The sequence below is a fragment of the Scomber japonicus genome, chromosome 24 (genome assembly GCF_027409825.1).
Source record: "Scomber japonicus isolate fScoJap1 chromosome 24, fScoJap1.pri, whole genome shotgun sequence".
Lineage (NCBI taxonomy): Eukaryota > Metazoa > Chordata > Actinopteri > Scombriformes > Scombridae > Scomber > Scomber japonicus.
This window is the reverse complement of record NC_070601.1, coordinates 4,495,889-4,517,587: the sequence shown is the minus strand read 5'-3', so window position 1 is coordinate 4,517,587 and position 21,699 is coordinate 4,495,889. Positions and strand designations below refer to the sequence as shown.

General features: G+C 40.2%; 1 protein-coding gene across 1 annotated transcript; it reads left to right on the top strand.

Moving 5' to 3' along the window:
• Positions 1-609: 609 nt before the first annotated feature.
• Positions 610-18,600, top strand: aox6 (aldehyde oxidase 6). Its single transcript, XM_053314669.1, has 35 exons — positions 610-716; positions 1,491-1,548; positions 1,645-1,741; positions 2,861-2,969; positions 3,053-3,179; positions 4,193-4,254; positions 4,476-4,553; positions 5,002-5,082; positions 5,166-5,310; positions 6,257-6,349; positions 6,507-6,658; positions 6,891-6,984; positions 7,099-7,208; positions 7,418-7,602; positions 7,932-8,094; positions 8,172-8,249; positions 8,466-8,635; positions 8,714-8,840; positions 9,715-9,837; positions 9,930-10,026; positions 10,263-10,387; positions 10,486-10,619; positions 11,546-11,633; positions 11,929-12,015; positions 12,139-12,330; positions 12,437-12,664; positions 13,216-13,311; positions 14,103-14,231; positions 14,336-14,410; positions 14,497-14,549; positions 15,474-15,588; positions 15,675-15,740; positions 16,425-16,613; positions 16,757-16,924; positions 17,521-18,600. The coding sequence occupies exons 1-35, from the start codon at positions 663-665 to the stop codon at positions 17,569-17,571; spliced, it is 3,999 nt and encodes a 1,332-aa protein (XP_053170644.1). The 5' UTR covers positions 610-662; the 3' UTR covers positions 17,572-18,600.
• The last annotated feature ends 3,099 nt before the right edge of the window (positions 18,601-21,699 follow it).

Genomic DNA, 21,699 nt, shown 5'->3' with positions numbered 1-21,699 from the left:
GTGGAAGTATAAAGTAAAATCATATGGAAAGTATAAGTCAAGTAAAAGTACCTCAAAACTGCACTGAAGTACAGTACTTGAGTAAATGTGCTTAGTCACCTTCCACCACTGCAATGTTCAATATTAATATAATAATAATAATACATTTGATTTGTAAAGCTGTAATGCCTCTCTGTATGTGAAGATTTCTGACTTATGTGTGTATATGCATGTATATATTAATGTGTGTGTATATATATGTATAATTGATATATTAGTGTATATTAATGTATGTGTATATATTGATGTATATTTAATTCACAGCCACCTGAGTACTGTATTTTGCTCTTTGAGGTATCTACATGGCTGAATGACAAGTAAAATCCTTGAATCCTTGAAAGTGCTACAAGGTAAAAGCATCTATATAAAACACACATTAAAAAACTAACATAAAACTGCAGACTTCACATAGAGTTCTGCTAAAAGTCCTTTAAAAAAACAAAACAACTTTTATTATGAAAATCTTGACAACTGGTCGTGCTGTAGATTCTGTTTTCCTGTCTTTTATTTTGACAGTCTGATCAGCAGGAAGCGTTGTAGATCCAGAGCAGCTTGACTCATTACCAGATGGACTCTGGTCAACTCTGGCTGCTGTTGGTAAACTCGCTTCTTGCACCATAAAGATGTCTGCAGGGAAAGAAGAAAACACTTTGACCTTCTTTGTAAACGGGAAAAAGGTCAGTTGAGCTTTTTACTTCATGCATTTCAAAAAAAAGTTAAAGTAGTGTCAAATAACGTCCTGGTGTTACGCAGAAAACGGTCACCTGTCAAATTCAGTGACCGGAAGAATACGCTTTCAGCCAGTCAGAGCAACAACTAAAGACATTTATGATTATTATCTAGCACCAGCCACCAGTCAAATGCACCAAAGTGTCTGTAATATTAAGTAATGATTAACTATGGAGTAGCTGCTGAAACATTTAACATTAAACTGTCAGTGCCTGGTAGATGTTTACATTTTAAAAAGTTAATTTCCCACCTTTTTATCTCGTTTAAATATGGGTGATCACAGCTGAAAACACTCCAAACTATCAAAAACCTTCCCTTTTTAACCCTAATTCTACAAAAACACCTTTTAAACAGTTGTAGTTTATGGTAATTTGTCATTCAGAGGGTATTTTGCAGTTTTGGCCTTATATATATATATATATATATATATATATATATATATATATATATATATAGACATATTATAAAAGAGTAACAAAACACCTGATTAAACCAATGTGTGGGGAAATGATCTGCTACAGTATGAAGGGAATTACTTTTACATTACTGTCATTTTTCAAATTCACATTTGCCCATTGTAAGAAATGACTAGACTTGTATTTCTTAACCATTAGTGCTATAAAAATTATGAAAATGAATACTATAAAAGACTGTATCATCACTTCAAAGTGTATTTTATTGTGAAACCCTAAGCATGACCGCTTTGCTTTCTGTCTTTTTAGGTAACAGAGACTCATGCAGACCCTGAAACGATGCTGCTGTCCTTCCTCAGAGAGAAGCGTATCCTTTAAACCTGCTACAAACCAGTTTAGGATCAGTTTGCATCATTTCATTCATAAGGCTGTTTTTTTCTTTCCTTGACTGCTGTGACCTCAGTGAGGTTAACTGGGACCAAATATGGCTGTGGTGGAGGAGGCTGCGGAGCGTGCACCGTCATGGTGTCACACTACCAACCCGCCACCAAAACGATCACGTATCCTTCATGATAGACCACCTGGCACTTCAATGCAGTCGCTATTATTTGATTTCAAACTAAGTGTGTAACCAATAAGTAGTGATGTGGGTAATGTGATGATTTGGCTTTTTAATGACTGGATTTACTAAAAAAAGGAAGTTCCTGTCTGTTGATTTTATCCATTAACAGTTTCACATTTGAGTCCACATGAAATACTATAAATTTTACTACTATATATATTGAGATAGAGAGACAGAATTACATTTACAGTGAGGAAAGATTGAATCCATATCATTCACAATCAACTGCAACAAACGATACAGTTTTATTCATATTGAGTGAGTTTAACTTCCTGTTTATCAAACTGTATTAAATTTGAGTGGAAGACCAAAAACCTGACAAGCAAAACACCCCAAATATGATCAGTGTTTGTTAGAATTAGATGCAATATTGACCTGAAAATCAATTTAACCAGCAGCGGCGATTGGTTTAATTCCAAAATACATTTTATTTACTAAATTAGATTATGAGAAAACAACAAGAGGAGGTCTGAATGAGCGTTTGTTATCTGTGGTTTGGACACTCACAGAATTTTTGTGGTGGTTTCCCCTCCTGGCACTAAACCACATAACATCTGTTTCACACACAAACAAACACACACACACACACACACACACACACACACACACACAAACACACACACACACACACAAATCTCCAGCAGATCCACAGGTTCACACACACACATCAGCAAATAACACATTATTCAGTGTTATTAATGCCTCATGACACAAAATAGGTCATTTTATAGTTTAAAAAACATCTTTTTAAAATAGTCTGATCATAAGTTGTTTTTTTGTGGTGTTATCAAATGACGTATTAAAATGAATATAAATAAAAGCAGTATTGTTTATCCTTATTTATCGGAGTATGTGCTCAGATTTACCATTAGTGTCTGTGTGATGTTAACCTTATTCTGTCTGAACTAAATATAACTGACATAATGAAATGATATGAAACCGTATTATTATTATTATTAATGGACATTATCAAAGTCAAACTCAGCACTTATACTAACTCAGCTGATTGAGGTACACTGACATGCTTTCTGTCGTTCTACCTTCACTGCACCATCAGTCATTACTCCGCCAACGCCTGCCTGCTGCCGCTCTGCCAGCTTCACGGAGCCGCCGTCACCACCGTGGAGGGCATCGGCAGCACCAAGACCAGGATCCACCCAGTACAGGTCAGTTTAGGGCTCGACTGCCTCGCTCATTCGTCAGCAGCTCGGCGTTAACAGTTGTAGGGTGATGATGCGTTTGTTTGCAGGAGCGAATAGCGAAGGCTCACGGCTCGCAGTGCGGCTTCTGCACTCCAGGGATGGTGATGTCCATGTACGCTCTGCTGAGGAACAAGCCTCAGCCTGCCATGGACGACATCACCCAGGCGCTGGCTGGTACCACACATTTATATTTACGTCCTGATGTTTGTCATAAGTCAGTGGAAAGTGACATATCTATAATTATATTGTTATAAAACAGCCAAGAAATTAAGTTGGCAGGTGTTTGAATATCTGGATTCACTGGAGGTGGTTTTTCATAGATGTGGTTTCTCAGTTTTAAAAGATAACAAAACGACAGCATCCAACAACTGATTTGTTCAAAGGGTTACTTTCATTTTTGAGACATTTCTCTAGTTGATTGAAATGTTTAATGTATAAAATGTAAAATATTGGTGAAATAATGGCAACAGTGATGTGAGTCAGTCTAAAGCAGGGGTGTCAAACATGCGGCCCGCGGGCCAGATATGGCCTGTCGAGGGAGGCGATCCGGCCCACTTGTCATCCAGTGCTCTTTTCCTTCCTTCCGTCTGTCCTTCCTTTTTTCCTTTCTTCGTTCCTTCCTTCCTTTCTTCCTTCTGTCCTTCCTTCCATTCTTCCTTCTGCCCTTCCTTCCTTTCTTCCTTCTGTCCTTCCTTCCATCTTCCCTTCCTTCCTTTCTTCCTTCTTTCCATCTTTTTAATGATCCGGCCCACATGAGATCAAATTGGTCTGTATGTGGCCCTTGAATGAAAATGAGTTTGACACCTCTGCTCCAAAGATATGTGAAGATATTCAATAAACTGCTGTATATGATGAAGAAAAACAGCAAATCTTCACATTTGAGAAGCTGAAACCATCAAAGTTTCAACCTTTTTGCTTACTGAATCTATGAATTATAAAAAATAGCTGCAGAGTAATTTTCTGACGATTGACTGACTGATTAATCGACTGATTGTTGCAGTTCTAACTGGCTCAAAGAACGAGGAGAAAGATGAGAAAATAGAGAAAGTTTGAGTGGAAGAGAGAAATAAGCTTCCTAATTAAACTTACTGAAGCTGTATTTTATATTTTCAGTAGCAGAGATGATTTGATCGCCAGCATATAATCAAATTATTGACCTGCTCTCATCGTCTGCTGTTGTTTTCCAGGTAATCTGTGTCGCTGCACTGGGTATCGACCTATTGTTGACGGCTGCAGGACCTTTTGTCAGGTTTAAAGCTCAACTCTACATAATGCAAAAAAAAAAATCAGCACTCAGACTGATGATGATGTCACCATTTTATCTTTTAGTAGGGCTGGTTATCATTTACACAGGGACACACAAACATGCAGCATAAAGCCTGTAATTGTAATGAATCCTTTTGATATGCAGATTATATTAAAATGCCGTAACGTGATGAGAAAATGTGATAAGTGTAACGTCACCGACAGGAAGCCAACTGCTGCCAAGCAAACGGAGACGGAAACTGTTGCCTCAATGAGAAGGAAAGTGGAGATGAACCTGATCCTGTGAGTTCAGCTGCTTTTTAGAATATTTTCTGCCTTTTAATGTCGTTTTTTTGTTCTTTTTTTCTATTTCTGTGCTTTTTTTCATCCTTTATGACAGTTTTTTATCTCTTTATTTTTCTATTATTGATCTTTTATCACTGGTAATTTTCACTTTTACTTTTCACTTCCTTTTAATTAGTTAGTTTTGATCCTTCTCTTAACATTTTTTTTCTTATTTTCTTCTGTTTTCTTTTCTTATTTATTTACAGAGCAAATTTCTAAGGCACTCTAAGGCAGTACGTTTTCAGTCTTTTTGCTTCTTTTCTTTTCCTCTCCTTGTCGTCTAACTTGTAACTAATACCACTCACATCCTCCTCCAACTGTCTGGGATCAAGTGAGGAGAAATCTCAACTTCATTCCTGTAAGCAGGCCGTGATAAATGCAATATCGCTGCTTGTTTCCGCTCCAGGGAACGCCGCAGCTGTTCGACAAGAGCCAGTTTCTGCCGTTGGATCCGACACAGGAGCTGATCTTCCCTCCAGAATTGATTGTAAGCTGTTTCACACGACAAGAAGTTAACTTATTTGGTGGTAATTGCAATGTTAAAAAAAAAATGGCACTTTTCTCCCCCAGCTGATGGCGGAGACGGCGAGCCCACAGACTCTCTCCTTCCGTGGGGAAAGGATGAGCTGGGTGTCCCCTGTCTCGCTGGAGGAGCTGGTCCAGCTGAAGACAAGCAACCCTAAAGCTCCGCTGGTCCTGGGCAACACTAACATCGGTATAAAGATACAGAAAGAACAAATAGATATCAATATACATCAGAGGTGTCAAACTCATTTTCATTCGAGGGCCACATACAGACCAATCTGATCTGATGTGGGCCGGATCCTTAAAAAGATGGAGGGAAAGAAGGAAGAAAGGAAGGAAGGAAAGACAGGCAAAAGGAAGGAGGGAAGAAAGGTAGGAAGGACAAATGGAAGGAAGGAAGGGAGGAAGGACAGATGGAAGGAAGAAAGGAACCAAGGAGCCAAGAAAGGAAGGAAGAAAGGTAGGAAGGACAGATGGAAGGAAGAAAGGGAGGAAGGACAGATGGAAGGGAGGAAGGAAGGAAGGAAAAGAACACAGGAAGGAAAGTGGGCCGGATTGCACCCCTCGGTGGGCCGGTTCTGGCCCACGGGTCGCATGTTTGACACCCCTCATCTACATGCATGCAAACAATAAGTCGATCTACACAAAATTAAACTGTAACCATTTTAACAGCTATTGAGAAACATGGTTATAACATTTGTTGGTTGCAGCTTTTCAAATGTGAAGATTTAAAGGTTTTCTGTGTCATACATGATGGTCTACTGATTATATATTTAGATTTTGGACTGTTGATCAGACAAAAAGAAATTATAGTACTCCTTCTTAACAATTTATATGTAAAACAATGATGAAAATAGTCCTACTGGATAATAACAAATGCATGATAAAAGCTTTAGTGGCTGAACATCAATGACTAAAGTACTTCATTATTACTGTTTCTAACTCAAATCTCACATTATTTTAATCTTATCGACTGTGCTTAAAATCCTTAAATCTGGGTCCTTTCTGTTTCAGGGGTATTGATTGATTGGATGATTGAAGTCCAACCAAAACCAAAATATATAGATGATCATTTATTGTCACAGATTCAGCTTCAGGAGAAATCACCACTCTGCTGTCTCTGCTTTGTGTCAAAGGTCCTGATATTAAGTTCAAAGGCGTCCTGCATCCTCTGATAATATCTCCAACCAGAGTGACGGAGCTATTCGAGGTCGCCCAGATGCCAGAAGGTGGGTAACCTCAACCTTTAACAGCAGTATCAGGAAGATTTCTTCCTTTTGTTATCTCCATAGATGGTAATTCTGCCTCCAAGTACAAAAGATTTCTGTTTTTTTCATTGAGTAATTGGGATTTTTAGATGTGGCTAACATGCTTGTTTCTCTGCAGGTGTTTCTGTGGGAGCGGGATGCAGTCTCTCTGAGGTTCTGTCTCTTTTGGAGAAGCTGGTCCACCAGTTTCCAGAGGAGAAGACCGAGCTGTTCCGAGCCCTGATCCAGCAGCTGGAGAACCTGGGAAGCCAGCAGATCCGCAATGTCGCAGTGAGTAGACTTCATTCTGAACTGTCACTGATGGAAATTCAATGTACATAGGGAATCTGAAATGCAAATCTTTCTCTTCTTCCTGCTTCCATATATCCTTTCTTCAGTTGTCTTTCTCTTCTTCTGTGGTTTTCAAATGAAGAAATACCATTAGCAGCTGGCTATGAAAAACATTTATACAAATATAATAAAGTAAATTTACGCTTTTTATCTCATATGTTTTGTATGTTAGTCTCTTGGAGGCCACATCATGAGTGTTTACCCAAACTCAGATCTGAACCCTCTTCTGGCTGCCGGAAACTGCAAAGTCATCGTTATTTCAAGTGGTGAGATTTAGTTGAGAGATGAGAAACCTGAGGTAGCTGCTAGAAAGATCTGTGCTGATAAGACCGAAGATAAGAAATGTTTAATCAGGTCGAGTTTGTTTTTGAATCCATCAGGAGGAAGACGAGATGTTCCTCTGAATCAAGACTTCTTTGTGAGCTTTGGAAAAACCATCCTGAGACCAGATGAGATTGTCGTGTCTGTTTTTATTCCTTTTTCCAGAAAGGTACAAACCTGTTGTTCATTACAAAGTCCTGCACTTGTTCTTTTGTCAGTGTGTTTTTGCTCATCGTCAAATCTGACATTTTACACATTTAAGGCTATATATTAAATTAAATATTATTAGTACAGTAGATTTCTAAGTGAGAAAACCCAGAAATAAAAAAGGTCAAATGTAAAATTAGCATGTGAGTCAGTTCCTCGTTCATCCTGCAGGGGGAGTTTGTCCGAGCTTTCCGTCAGGCTCCGAGGAAGGAGAGCGCCTTCGCCACGGTGACGACGGGGATGAGGGTGTTTTTCTCAGCGGGATCCAGACTTGTGGAGGACGTCAGTATTTACTACGGAGGACTGGGAGCGACCACCGTCAGCGCTGCCAAAACCTGCACAGCCATCGTCAAACGGTCCGAGTCATGACTAGTGTTCGGTTTTAGATCATTTAATCTTTATTCTCCTCATTTTCTTCCTTGTTTCTGGCTCCTTCCTTTCTTTCTCATTTGTTTCCTCTATTTCAGTTTTTCTTCCTCATGTTTGATTTTTGTCTTGACTTCCTGTTTCTCTCGTACTTCTTTGTCTGCTTCCCTTTTTAACTCTCTTTAAGTTGCTTTTGTCCTCTTTTACATTACTTCTGTTTCCTTTTGCATCTTCATTTTTAACCCAGGTGAAAAATAAAAACAACCATATATAATCTGGAACCCCTCTCTGCTTTAACTCCCATGTTTCCCCCCTTTAGACCGTGGGATGATGAGACCCTCAGTCGGGCCTATGACGTCCTCCTGGATGAGCTGGTCCTCCCTCCGTCCGCTCCTGGAGGAAAAGTGGAGTTTCGTCGCTCGCTGGCTCTCAGCTTCCTCTTCAAATTCAACCTGGAGGTCCTGCAGAAGCTCAGAGAACTGGTACGACTGTGCATTTATCATCAACATTTAATTTGTTGTTTGTTTAGCTACTAGGAACTTTTTATTTTTGTCTGCAGAATGTGATCACAGATGAACTTCCAGAGAAGATTCAGCCTTTACCGAGAGAGATCCAACTCAGCCTGCAGGAGTTCCAGGTCAGGAAATATCACTCGGGTTGAAAATGAGTCCAGAAATAAGTGTTTGCAATCAAATATTTAAAGCTATTAACTTGTGGGCACAGAAATGAATTTCACAACCTAATAAAATCTTTAACTTATATTTTGTCTTTAAGGTTTTGAAGAGGAAAAACATTTAGCTCCCCAGCCTTAAACAGCTATTTATTCATTTTAACAATAACTCTTCTTCTTCAGCATGTATCTGAGGGCCAGAATGACCAGGACCCAGTGGGCCGTCCCATCATGCACCGCTCCGCCATCAGCCAGGCCACAGGTGAGGCCGTATACTGCGACGACCTGCCCAAAACAGACGGGGAGCTTTTCCTAACTCTGGTCACGAGCTCTCGAGCACATGCTAAGATCATGTAAGTGTGTCGACCTCTGAGCCACTTTCTCATTTAAATCCACAGTTCGTGTTTTAATTTGTGCGTTTTGACGAACAGACGTGTGGATGTGAGCGAGGCTCTGCAGCTTCCTGGTGTTGTTGACGTCATCACGGCCAAAGATATTCCTGGAAAGAAAGTCCGAGCGATGTTTGGTTACGATGAGGAACTGCTCGCCCAGACAGAGGTAGACTGTGTGTGTGTGTGTGTGTGTGTGTGTGTGTGTGTGTGTGTGTGTGTGTGTGTGTGTGTGTCTATGTATGTGTGTGTGTGTGTGTGTGTGTGTGTGTGTCTGTGTATGTGTGTGTGTGTGTGTGTGTGTGTGTGTGTGTGTCTCTGTCTGTCTGTCTGTCTGTCTGTCTGTCTGTCTGTGTGTGTGTGTGTGTGTGTGTGTGTGTGTGTGTGTGTGTGTGTGTGTGTGTGTGTGTGTGTGTGTTGAATGATAAATAATAAGTAATAATAAATATATTTTTGTGGATAAAATACTTCTTTAACATGGTTCCAACTGCTAATAAAACTGTCTGAAAGGTGAAATTTGGAAGTCGTATTGTAAACAGGGAAAGGCATTGGATTGATTCAATGATTTATTTATTATTAATAACTGATTGTAAGTCTCTGCAGTGGTCATAAAATATCCATTAATTTGAAAAAAATGGTTAGATTTTTGAAATAGAGCAAAATTATATTGAGATATATGTGTTACTAATATAACATTAAATTAAATGTTAATATAAATATTCATATTAGGCTAATCTGTAACGGTTGATGGTTAATAATAGGATAATGTTGTCAGGTGTGAAATATGTGGTGCAGAGTTGAGCTATCGTGGTTTCACACGGACAAAAAGCTGCTGTCTGATGTGACGGTTACTAAGGGAGACGGACCTGACGCTAAACACCAATCTAGTCCGTCAACATTTGGAGCAGCTCATCGAAAGTTTGACAAAAGTCTCAGAGAGAAAAGGAGCGTCACGTTTCTCATTGCAGTGTTAAGTTTCAGCTGCTGTTATCATCATATGTAGTATCTGCATTGTTTTAATCTTACCTAATGTTTGTCCACAGGTGTCGTGCATCGGTCAGATGATATGTGCTGTGGTCGCCGACACGAGGGCGCATGCCAAACGAGGCGCGGCAGCCGTGAAGATCACCTACGAAGATCTGCCTGAGCCAGTTTTCACCATAGAGGTCTGTGGAGGTCTGCGGAGTTCAGCTGCTCGCTCGGTGCTGTCATTAACGAACAAGTGAAATGTGGTTGACAGTTTTTATCTCCATTACAGGAAGCCATCGAGAAGTCGTCTTTCTTTGAGCCTCTGAGGATGATAAAGAAAGGAGACGTGACGGACGCCTTTAAAACTGTCGATCGGGTTTACGAAGGTGAAAGGAAGAAAACACTCATTATTTTAGTATTGTGACAGGGACAGTTCTTCAGGTGTAATTTTTATAGCAGATTGATTCGTATTTATTACAATTTTTGTCCATATGTTGTCTAAATAGAAATCAGATCAACATTTTCCATCATGATGAATCACCAAACTGTAACTCATCCAATATAAAACAGAGCCAACCCCTTTATTGCTCCACCTCACTGTATTTATAATGGTTTTCCTCAGGAGAGATACATTTGGGAGGCCAGGAGCATTTCTACATGGAGACGCAGAGCATGCTGGTTGTTCCTGTCGGCGAGGAGACAGAGTTCAACATTTACGTCTCCACTCAGTGGCCGACATTAGCTCAGGTGAACAGAGACGCCTGCAAACCAGCTGCCGTGGTGTCATCACAATTCATCCACTGTTTGGTTTTCACGTGTGTCTTTTATTTTTTTGCTGGCTGTAGGACGCAGTTGCGGAGACGTTGGGCATCCCATCCAACAGAGTCACATGTCACGTCAAAAGGATCGGTGGAGCTTTTGGCGGGAAAGTCACCAAAACCTCCATACTGGCTTCTATCACCTCTGTAGCTGCATGGAAGTGAGTCACAACCAACACAGCGTAATAAGTAAAGGGTCCGCAAAGAAAAACAGGAAATGACAAGAAAAATGAGGCTGTAGAGCAGAGGTGTCAAACTCAATTTCATTCAAGGGCCACATACAGACCAATTTGATCTCATGTGGGCCGGATCATTAAAAAGAGGGAAGGAAACAAGGAAATCAGAAGGGAAGGAAGGAAAGACAGGCAAAAGGAAGGGAGGGAGGAAGAATAGAAGGAAGAAAGGGAAGAATGGCAGATGGAAGGAAGGAAGAAACAAAGAAAGGAAAAAAGGAAGGCAGGGAGGAAGGACAGAAGGAAGAAAGGAAAAAGGGAAGGTAGGAAGGACAGATGGAAGGAAGGAAGGAAAAAAGGAAGGTAGGAAGGAAGGACAGAAGGAAGAAAGGAAGGTAGGAAAGAAGAAAGGAAAAAGGGAAGGTAGGAAGGACAGATGAAAGGAAGGAAGAAAGGAAAAAGGGAAGGAAGGAAGGACAGATGGAAGGAAGGAAGGAAGAAAGGAAAAAATGAACGTAGGGAGGAAGGACAGAAGGAAGGAAGAAAGAAAGGAAAAAGGGAAGGGAGGAAGGACAGATGGAAGGAACAAAGAAAGGAAAAAAGGAAGGGAGGAAGGACAGAAGGAAGAAAGGAAAAAGGGAAGGTAGGAAGGACAGATGGAAGGAAGGAAGAAACAAAGGAAGGTAGGGAGGACAGAAAGAAGAAAGGAAGGAAGGAAGAAAGGGAAGGTAGGAAGGACAGATGGAAGGAAGGAAGGAAGAAAGGAAGGTAGGAAGGACAGATGGAAGGAAGGAAAAGAACACAGGATGGCAAGTGGGTGGAAACCACCCCCTCGGCGGGCCGTATCTGGCCCACAGGCCGCATGTTTGACACCCCTGAACTAGAACATTGACTTTTATTATTTATTTATTCAGGACTAATCGGGCGGTCCGCTGCATCCTGGAGCGAGGTGATGACATGCTGATTTCAGGAGCGCGTCACCCTGTTCTGGGAAAATACAAGGTACAGCACCATTTCAAAATAAGAGTTCAAATAAGTCGCAAGATTATCAAAGAGATAAAAGGAGGAAAAACATATTCCACCATTTAATTTTGTATTTTTTAAACTTAAACCTGTAAGGGCCTCTTAAATTACTTAAATCAGTTGCTATAGTTGTCCACAAGTCATCTATAAATGCAGGCATGGTGCTCCTGATCTCTGATAAACATGATAAGTAACAAGAGGAAATTACAGGTTGATTATCTTGTCAGCAAAGATGTGAAAAAGACCACTGATAGTTGTTTGCTGTTTGTTCCAGGTCGGTTTTATGAATGACGGCAGGATCATGGCTGCCGATATACAGTACTACGCCAACGCTGGCAACACTGTGGATGAATCAGTCCTGGTGGGTAAAACCTGTATGTTGGGTATTTAGTAGTAGAGCGTGTGGTGCTCTTTCCTTCCCTCTTCTGACTCGTTCTTACACCATCTATTGTTGGTGTAATCGTCAAACTCCTCTTTCTTGCAGGTAGTAGAGAAAATCCTGCTTCACATGGACAACGCCTACAACATCCCCAACCTGCGAGGCCGTGCTGCCGCCTGCAGGACCAACCTGCCCTCCAACACCGCCTTCAGGGGCTTCGGTGTTCCCCAGACCGCCATGGTCGTCGAGAACATGGTCAATGATGTTGCCATGGTGCTGGAGCGCCCTGCGGACCAGGTCACACGCCATAAGCTTGATTTTTAATCTGGTAGACACCTTGTGAAGTCGACGCAGGTCAGTATCAAAGTTTTCATGACGTTAATTTTTAAAAATTCGTCGACAGATTCGAGAGATCAACATGTACAAAGGGCCGTCAGTCACTCACTACAAGTTTGAGTTCAGCCCGGAGAACATGCACCGCTGCTGGGAGGAGTGCAAAGCCAAGTCCGACTACGACGCCCGACGGGGAGCCATCGAGCAGTTTAACCAGCAGAACCGCTGGAAGAAGAGGGGCATGTCCATCATCCCCATTAAATACGGCATCGCATTTGCAGAGAGCTTCTTAAATCAGGTTTTGTGGTTTATGAGGCCGTTACCACCATATTAATACAGACATTCATCAATTAAACGAGTTAAAGAATTTAATCAATTAAGTTTTTTTTTTTTTTTTTTTTTTACAAATTAACATTTATGAACCAAAACTTAATGAATGGGCACTTACCTACTAAACCTATTTAACACTTTGTCATTTTTTTCTCATAATTTGTACCTTCACTTTAAAAATGAAATGTCCCATTAAAAACCTGCAAATTACTCAAAATTTCAAGAAATCAATATAAAATTAAGGGACCTATTTTATTATACTATTATATTTTATATTTGTCTGAAAAAAAATGCAACTTTAAATTATTATCATTTTAATCTGGCTTTAATTAGTCTCATTTTAATTTATTCTTACTAAATTCATTAATTTGTTTACTTGCTGTGGTTTATTTTATTATTAATATTTTCATTTTGATAAATTAATTTCTAACATTTATTTTCTTCTGACATTGGCCTTAATACTGTGTTGCATGTATCCTGTTAGTCATATAATTAATTTCTGTGTCTTTGTGTAAAAAGGCTGCAGCTCTGGTCCACATCTATAAAGACGGCTCTGTTCTGGTCACTCATGGCGGCACGGAGATGGGTCAAGGAATCCACACCAAAATGCAACAAGTACGTGTGTGCAGAGGTCTTTGACTAAGTTCACCATAGATATAAAGATGCAATTATACTCGCCCGCCGACTGATCCTGTTTGGTTGGAAATCGACCTCCATCCCATTCACGTTGGGTCTGTGAGGTGAGTTCAGGGCTCTGAGTTCGGGGCTCTGAGTTCAGGCTCTGTAAAAAGGTTCAAAAAAACTTTTTGGAATACTTTACAAGTGAATTTGATGCAACCACCTTAGATCCCTTATCCTTTCCTTCCTTCCTTCCTTCCTTCCTTCCTTGCTCCCTCCTTTCCTTCCTTCTTCCTCCCTTCCTTCCTTTCTCCCTTCTGTCCTTCCTTACTTCTTTCCTCCTTTCCTTCTTTCTTCCTTCCTTCCTCCTTCCTTCCTTCCTTCCTTCCTTCCTTCCTTCCTTCCTTCCTTCCTTCCTTCCTTCCTTCTTTCCTTCCTTCCTTCCATCTCTCCTTGCCTCCTTCCTTCCTCCTTCCTTTCCTTCCCTCTTCCTCCCTTCCTTCCTTCCTTCCTTCCTTCCTGGACTGCCTCACAGTAGCTCAGTAGCTCTCCATGTCTCTAAGTTATTTATAGTGATTTAAAATGATTGAATTCACAGTGAAGTTAATCGTTAAACTGTAAAATATGAAGCTTCCACTACATATCGTGTTTGATAACTACATTTAAGGGATTGCTGTTTAAAAAAAGAAATGTTAAATGTTTATATTCTTTAGAAAGATTAATTGCAATTCTGAAACAATCAAGCTCAATTTGCTTTAAGCCAAACAGGAAGTCATTTTCTTTTTTAGGTGGCGAGCCGGGAGCTTCACATCCCTCCCTCTAAGATCTACATCAGCGAAACCAGCACCAACACCGTTCCCAACACCTGCCCCTCCGCTGCGTCCTTCGGCACCGACGCCAACGGCATGGCGGTCAAGGTCCAGTCTTATTCACATCTACTGTTGTAACCACTATCAAATATAAACCGACAGTAATTATATTAACATGGATCATTTTGGGTTTTCTTGTCTCTTTTCTTCAGAACGCCTGCCAGACTTTATACCAGCGGCTGGAGCCAATCAGGCTTAAGGACCCCAAAGGATCATGGGAGAGTTGGGTACGGTTTGATAAGACAAGTTATAATGGACGCCAGCTAACAGACGCACATTAAATCTGTTTCTCTCTTTTTTTTATTGTACTCAGGTGAGAGCAGCGTTTTTTGAGAAGATCAGTTTGTCAGCTACTGGATTCTACAGGTAAGCCTGATATAGAAACTCAATTTAAAGATAAAATTGCCAAAAGGTTGATCTCATAGTTCAGGAGTAAAAAATATGAAAAGTTAAATCAACATTAATGCGCTCAGTCGTCCGAGAAAGCTAAATATACTGAAATGATCTTTAACCTTTGTGTCGTCCTCCCCCCCCGTCTGTTTTGACTGTTGCTTCTTTCCTTCCTTCCTTCCTTCCTTCCTTCCTTCCTTCCTTCCTTCCTTCCGTCTGTCCTTCCTTCCTTCCATCTATCCTTGCCTCCTTCCTTCCTCCCTCCTTTCCTTCCTTCTTCGTCCCATCCTTCCTTCCTTCTTCCTCCCTCATTTCCTTCCTTCCTTCCTCCCTTCTGTCCTTTCTTACTTCCTTCCTCCTTGCCTCCTTTCTTCCTTCCTTCCTTCCTTCCTTCCTTCCTTCCTTCCTCCCTCCCTCCTTCCTTCTTCTCTCCTGTCCTGCCTCCTTTCTCCCTTCCTTCCTCCTTTCCTTCTTTCTTCCTCCCTTCCATCCTCCCTTCCTCCCTCCTTTCCTTCCTTCTTCATCCCTCCCTTCCTCCCTCCCTTCTATCCTTCCTTCCTCCCTTCCTTCCTTCCTCCCTCCCTCCCTCTCTTCCTTCCTCCTTTCCTTCTTTCTTCCTCCCTTCCATCCTTCCTTCCTTCCTCCCTCCCTCCTGTCCTGCCTTCTTCCTCCTTTCCTTCTTCCTCCCCTTCTTTCTTCCTTCCATCCTTCCTCCCTTTCCTCCCTTCCTTTCCTTGACTTGAGGACAACAGGGTTAAAGACAGAAGTCAGACCTGTTCTCTGTATCCTAAACACAGTACAGTCTGTGAATCTAACTCCATGTTGCAGTCATTTATACACAGGTGAATAATGGAGCAATATAAATGTAACATTCTGCTGAAACTGAACGTGTGTCTTCAGAGGTCCAGATCTTTACATGGACTGGGAGAAGATGGAGGGTCAGCCTTACGCTTACTTCACATATGGAGTCTGCTGCTGCGAGGTGGAGCTGGACTGCCTGACAGGAGACTACAGGGTCCGAACTGAACATCATTCAGACTCATTTTAACAGTGAAAACCTCAAAAAAATTTGGTAATAATGTTGTTTTTTCATCCTCGTAGACGGTGAGGACGGACATTGTGGTCGACATGGGCAGAAGTGTGAACCCGTCAGTCGACATCGGCCAGGTGAGACTCTCTCTTCTTATCACGCTTTGTCAACTACGAGGCAGAAATAGAAAAATATGTGGTAAAGATCTGGCATCCTTTATTCCACAGCTATTCACATACAACTGTAACATCTGATTATGGTTTGTAGAAAGGAAATGATTTAGTAGTGTGTGATTTAGTACAGGAAAGTATTCAAAGACTACTTTTAGTTAGTGTAGAGCAGTCTAGATTAGGGTTGGGTTAGGGTTAAAGGCAAGCGTGCAACTCAACAAATATTAAATTGCACTATAAATGAAAATGTATGCGGTTTAAAAACGAAGATCTTACAGTTCTTTTTAAGCTCATTCATCTGGAAATCAACAATTACTGCTATAATACAATGTTATTTTCTTTCTTAAAAGCTCGTACAAAGATGTGGTGCTGCTGTATGTCTAATATTTCAGAACATTATCTGTAATAATTACCCAGAAACTTCCTCAGAAAGTGTGAAGAAATTGAACAGGAATCAGAAAATTATGTGTTACCCGAAATCCAAAAGGAATCTGACGCACACTCCTGCATATTTTATTTGCTTGCTTCTCTTTTTTGTGTAAAATCAAGCAATATTTTGTAGTTCTGTAGCCAAAGATGCCAAATATTTGCTTTTTTTCCACCCCCTTCCTCTTATTTCTCCTCCCATCTTTGTGTCCTCCCTCCTCTCAGATTGAAGGAGCGTTCATGCAGGGTTTGGGTCTCTTCACTCTGGAGGAGTTGAAGTTTTCTCCTTCGGGGCTCCTGTACACTCGAGGTCCATCTCAGTACAAGATCCCCGCCGTCTGCGATGTGCCGCTTCGCTTCAACGTCTACCTGCTCTCAGACTCCCACAACCCCCACGCCATCTACTCCTCAAAGGTCAGAGGTCACCATGTTGCAGATACACGCCTTTAATTTGACTGAATTTCTGTGTTTTTGTGTTTTTATATCTTTGTCTTTGTTAGTTAAAACACAAACAGAGCTTTTACTCACTTTTTACCCATGATGCTTTGTCTCTGCAGGGCATTGGAGAACCCATCCTCGCCTTGGGCAGTTCGGTGTTCTTCGCCATCAAAGACGCAGCGGCGGCGGCTCGCTCAGAGTCCGGTCTAGTCGGTCCGTTTCCTCTGAACAGCCCTGCAACAGCAGAGAGAGCCTGCCTGGCCTGTGCATCCCCGTTCACTCAGAAGGTAAAAAAAACTGGTGCTCTTATTTTGAAAATATTGTGGTTAAAAGTCTATAACAGTATATTTTAATTATCTGCCCATGTTTCTTACTGAATGTTGTTTTAAAGGTTTTAGCAGGTTTTTAAGGTAGAGTGACAGGAGAAACCCACTGATGATCAATTCTAGTATTATTAAGGATTATTAACTGCAAGTATCCATAAAAATACAAATTCAATGCATGCAGATAAGTTGCATAGCACTCGGGATCTGAATCAGTGAAATGCAATCCTGTCAGTTTCTTCCTATCGTGCAGTAAAGATAGAAGACCCTAGAAGACCCAAACCCTAACCCTGAGTAATAGTCTGACTGAAGTCTCCGGCTACAGTGAGCGCGGCATCAGACTGAACTCTGTACTCATCTGCAGTGCAACATTTCTCCATTAATTCTTAAATTCAGTGCTTTTATGGTCATGAAATAGTGTGTTCCCAGTGGCATATAAAACACATAAAAACAGCAATAGACAATGAGACACATAAAAGACACAATGGAAATGAAAAAGATCAGCATAAATGTGTGAACTTTTATTAATGTTTCTTTTTTTGTTGTTGGTTTATTTCCAGATTCCAGCCAGCGAACCAGGATCTTTCAAACCGTGGGCCTTAAACATCTGAAACACACTTATTTTACTGACACTCACACTATAAAATTACTCTATATGTCACATCACAACAAACAAAGTCCTATATTGCACATTAATTCTGTTTTTCATCCGTGCATAATGTGAAATTTATACCTTTTATGAAATCACAGAACTTTTAATTGTATTTCTGTCTGTCGTACAAATCACAATTTCAATAAGGGAATAAATAATGAAACTGTTTTTGAATATGTTGGTTGGTCCAGTGTGTGTAAACTAACACAGATCTTCTTGCCGGCCGAGGTTGATCAGATATCGATGCGTCGCTGCGTTGGACGCCCGAGGCCTGCGAGAGCGACAGGAAGTGCTTGTTAAATCAGATGTTTCACAAGAAGAGGTCAGGAGATGCTGGGTTAAAGAATAAGAGACCGTTTATTAAAGGTTTTGGCTTATTGTATGAGTAGAATCAAGTAGAACAATAACTTGGGAAGGTAGAAGTCATCATCAGCTTCTCACAAACATCCTGAGAATCAATTATTACATATTGCACCTTTCATTAAAGTTGAATGAGAATCAAAGTGCTTTACAAGTGATTGACAAACGCACAGGAAGGTAAATATATGGATCGGAGACTAAAACACATACCAACATTAACACAAGGTGACTTATAAAATGTAAAGAGAATAAACTAATAAATAATAAAAGATGAGTCAAAATGGGAAATCAGACTTTTACAATAAATACAAGAAGTCAAAATGTTCTGGTGTCATTGTAAGTGAAGTTAGGGTCATTTTTATGAGATCCATTGACAATTGAATCTGTAAAATCAATTATGTAGTGTACCAAGTGTCACAAATGTAAGTAGATTAACCAGAATTAAACTCAGCGTTTGAGAAGCTGATATATTTGGCTTTCATTATCAGTATTGTTGACTATTGAGTATCTCTTGATAGATTAATTGGTTAATGTAAAAAAGGTACAGGATGTTTTATGAGTCTTCTCCTCTTCTCCTCTTTTACAAAACATCTGATCATTTTGTTGTTTTATAAACTCTTCTACTGGACATTGATTCAAAGTACGTCTTCTGTGGTTCATCCCAGGATGTTGCCGACTTGTAAGAAGAGACACGAGACAGTGATAATATATTTTAGGGTGAATTAACCTTCCTGTCGTCCTCCCGGGTCAAACTGACCCCGTCTGTTTTGACTGTTCCTTCTGTCCTTCCTTCCTTCTCTCTTTTTTCCTCCCTCCTTCCCTTCCTTCTTTCCCTCCTTCCTTCCTTCCTTCCTTCTTCCTCCTTTCCTTCCTTCCTTCTTTCCTTTCCTCCTCCCTTCCATCCTTCCTTTCTTTCCTCCCTTCCTCCTTTCTTCACTCCTACCTTCCGTCCTTCTTTCCTCCGTCCTTCCTTCCTTCCTTCCTTACTTCCTTCTTTGCTTCCTTCCTTCTTTCCTTTCCTCCCTTCCTTCCTTCCTCCCTCCCTCCTTTCCTTCCTTCTTCCCTTCCTTCCTTAACTGGAGGACAACAGGAGGGTTTAAGACCAAACTGATTCATTTTTGTCCAACACAGAGAAGTTAATGATAAGTTGGTGGCAGCTTTTCCTCCACACCTGCAATCCTGTATTATGGCCACCAGGGGGCGTTATATCACCTCTCTTTTAAATCAGAGCATTAAAACTTAGGTGAACTCTCACTTACAAGATTTTTGCATGAGCTCTGGAGGCAGATTGATATACATGCAGGGACGGCCGACCTCTGATGTGAGCTGTAGATGCTGAGACAAAGTGTGACAGCTGATTTGTTTGATCAGATAAATAAATGCCACAGAGACCGCAGTGATACGTGGAGCTAATGAAGCACAGTAGAGTCTTTGTCATAGTCTTGTTCGTTATCAGTTTTCTGGTTGTGAAGACACGCAGGCGCAGAGAAAGTGTGAAAATAGATCTGTATCACGCCTAATGTAGGTTACCATTCAAGCTGGGTTTTTATTCTGCCTGTGAGATAAATCTAAACCCTGCTGGGATGATGATAAGCATGCTGAATTATACTCAGACTCAAGATAAAACTGTAAAAACATGACTTATAGCTCATCATGTTTTAAAACCAGGCATCTGATATACTCCCAGTTTCAAAGTAAAGTTCAAAATGCTATTTTTCAGTCAGTAGAGAAGACAAAAAATTGATATAATTGAATTAATTGTTACAGTAATTGTTAAAGAATGATTTGACAAATATTAGAAACTGTAGGAGATCATATATTATGTTTTGACATATATCGCTTTCCTCGCTGATGTTCATTTTGTTGCCGTTTTTAGATGGAAAAGTTGATATTAAACCAACATCCATACTGAGATAGAGCCGGTGTTACACTGTATTTGGTGACCCATCAGGTCCTGTGACAAGAAGAAGCAGTCAGATCTTTTGCTTGGGTAAAAGTATCAGTACTACAATGTTAAATACTCCCATTATATGTAATATCTTGAATGCAAAGTCCTACTTAAAGTTTATTGAAGTAAAAATATCAATACAATGTAAAATACTCCATTACAAGTAAAATCCTTGTTAACCCTACTGTTGTCCTCGAGTCAAGGAAGGGAGGGAGGAAGGAAGGATGGAAGGGAGGAAGAAAGAAGGAAAGGAGGGAGGAAGGAAGGGAGAAAGAAGGAAGGACAGGAGGGAGGAAGGAAGGGAGGAAGAAGGAAGGAAAGGAGGGAGGAAGGAAGGAGGCAAGGAGAGATGGATGGAAGGAAGGAAGAAAGAAGGAAAGGAGGAAGGAAGTAAGGAAGGACAGAAGGGAGGACGGAAGGAAGGGAGGAAGAAGGAAGGAAATGAGGGATGAAGGAAAGGAGGGAGGGAGGAAGGAAGGAAGGAAGGAAGGGACAGTCAAAACAGACGGGGTCAATTTGACCCGGGAGGACGACATGAAGGTTAAAGTACAAGTTTGTCCTTTGAAGTCAATTTAGCTGGTAAAGCTAATGTACTTTTACTTGAGTATGATTTTAAATGCAAGCTTCTTACTTGCAATGGAGTATTTTTTACATCCTTTAAATACAAAATACATTTTCTATCATATTTTTGAGGAACATTTTGTCATTATAATAGTCAAAAACACAAAAAAATGATGTGTTTTAAGATTTTACATATTGAGATTAAACGTTTTACTACTTTACTAAATATTTTCTCTTAGTAATGTTGAAGATATTTAAGCTTTAAGTGTCCGCATGTTACTTTATGATGTTTATAAGTTGTGATATTACAGTAGTAGTATTCTTACAGTGCAGCTTACAGTCAAGCTATTCGTACCTTATTTCAGATATTCAGTATGTCCAACAAACAGTCCCAAAAAACTCAAAAGGTCACAAAACCCAAAGTTTACAATCATATCAAGCAGAGAAAAGAAGCAAGCCATCACATTGAAGAGCTGGAAGCTGGAAACAGAGAGAGTAGTTTGAGTTTGGAGCATGACAAATCACTTCATGCTGCAGAGTTTCTTTCCATCAGCAAATCGATTAATTGTTTCCTCTCTTAGCTTTTGTATCGCACATTTTTAATGACATTGATTGATTGAAAATGCAATTATTGTATTTTGCAAGCAGTTCATACTGTCCATTAAGATGATCCCTTCATAATGCACTTACAATGTAAGTGATGGGGCAGAAATCACACGATAAAGAAAGATAACTCATGACACTGTAGGTTCATTATGAAGGGATCATCTAATGGTCAGTATGAACAGGAAGTAGATTACAAGGTGGTTATAAAATGCACAGAAAGAACAAGAATGATGCACAAAGTTATGAGACTATAAAAAGCTCTGGGAGAAGAGCCTGGAAACAGTAAGATGACTTAAGAAATATCCTCATAATTGATTCACTTAGTGTCTGAAATTACTGAATTATACATATTTATTTAATATGAATACAGCATCCATCCATCCATCCATCCATCCATCAGCTGATACACATATATATCATACAAATAATTAATGAACCCTGAGGGAAAAATTATATATTAATGTATCCGAAGTGCATTAAAGCTGTTAAAATAAAACCATTTGAACCGGTAGCATAAGTGTTTGTTCCCTCTCTAACAGCCAGGCTCACAAAATAATGTTTTAGAAAAAAAAACAATGTATTTATTTTTAGTGGTGCTGAGATCAAATGTAG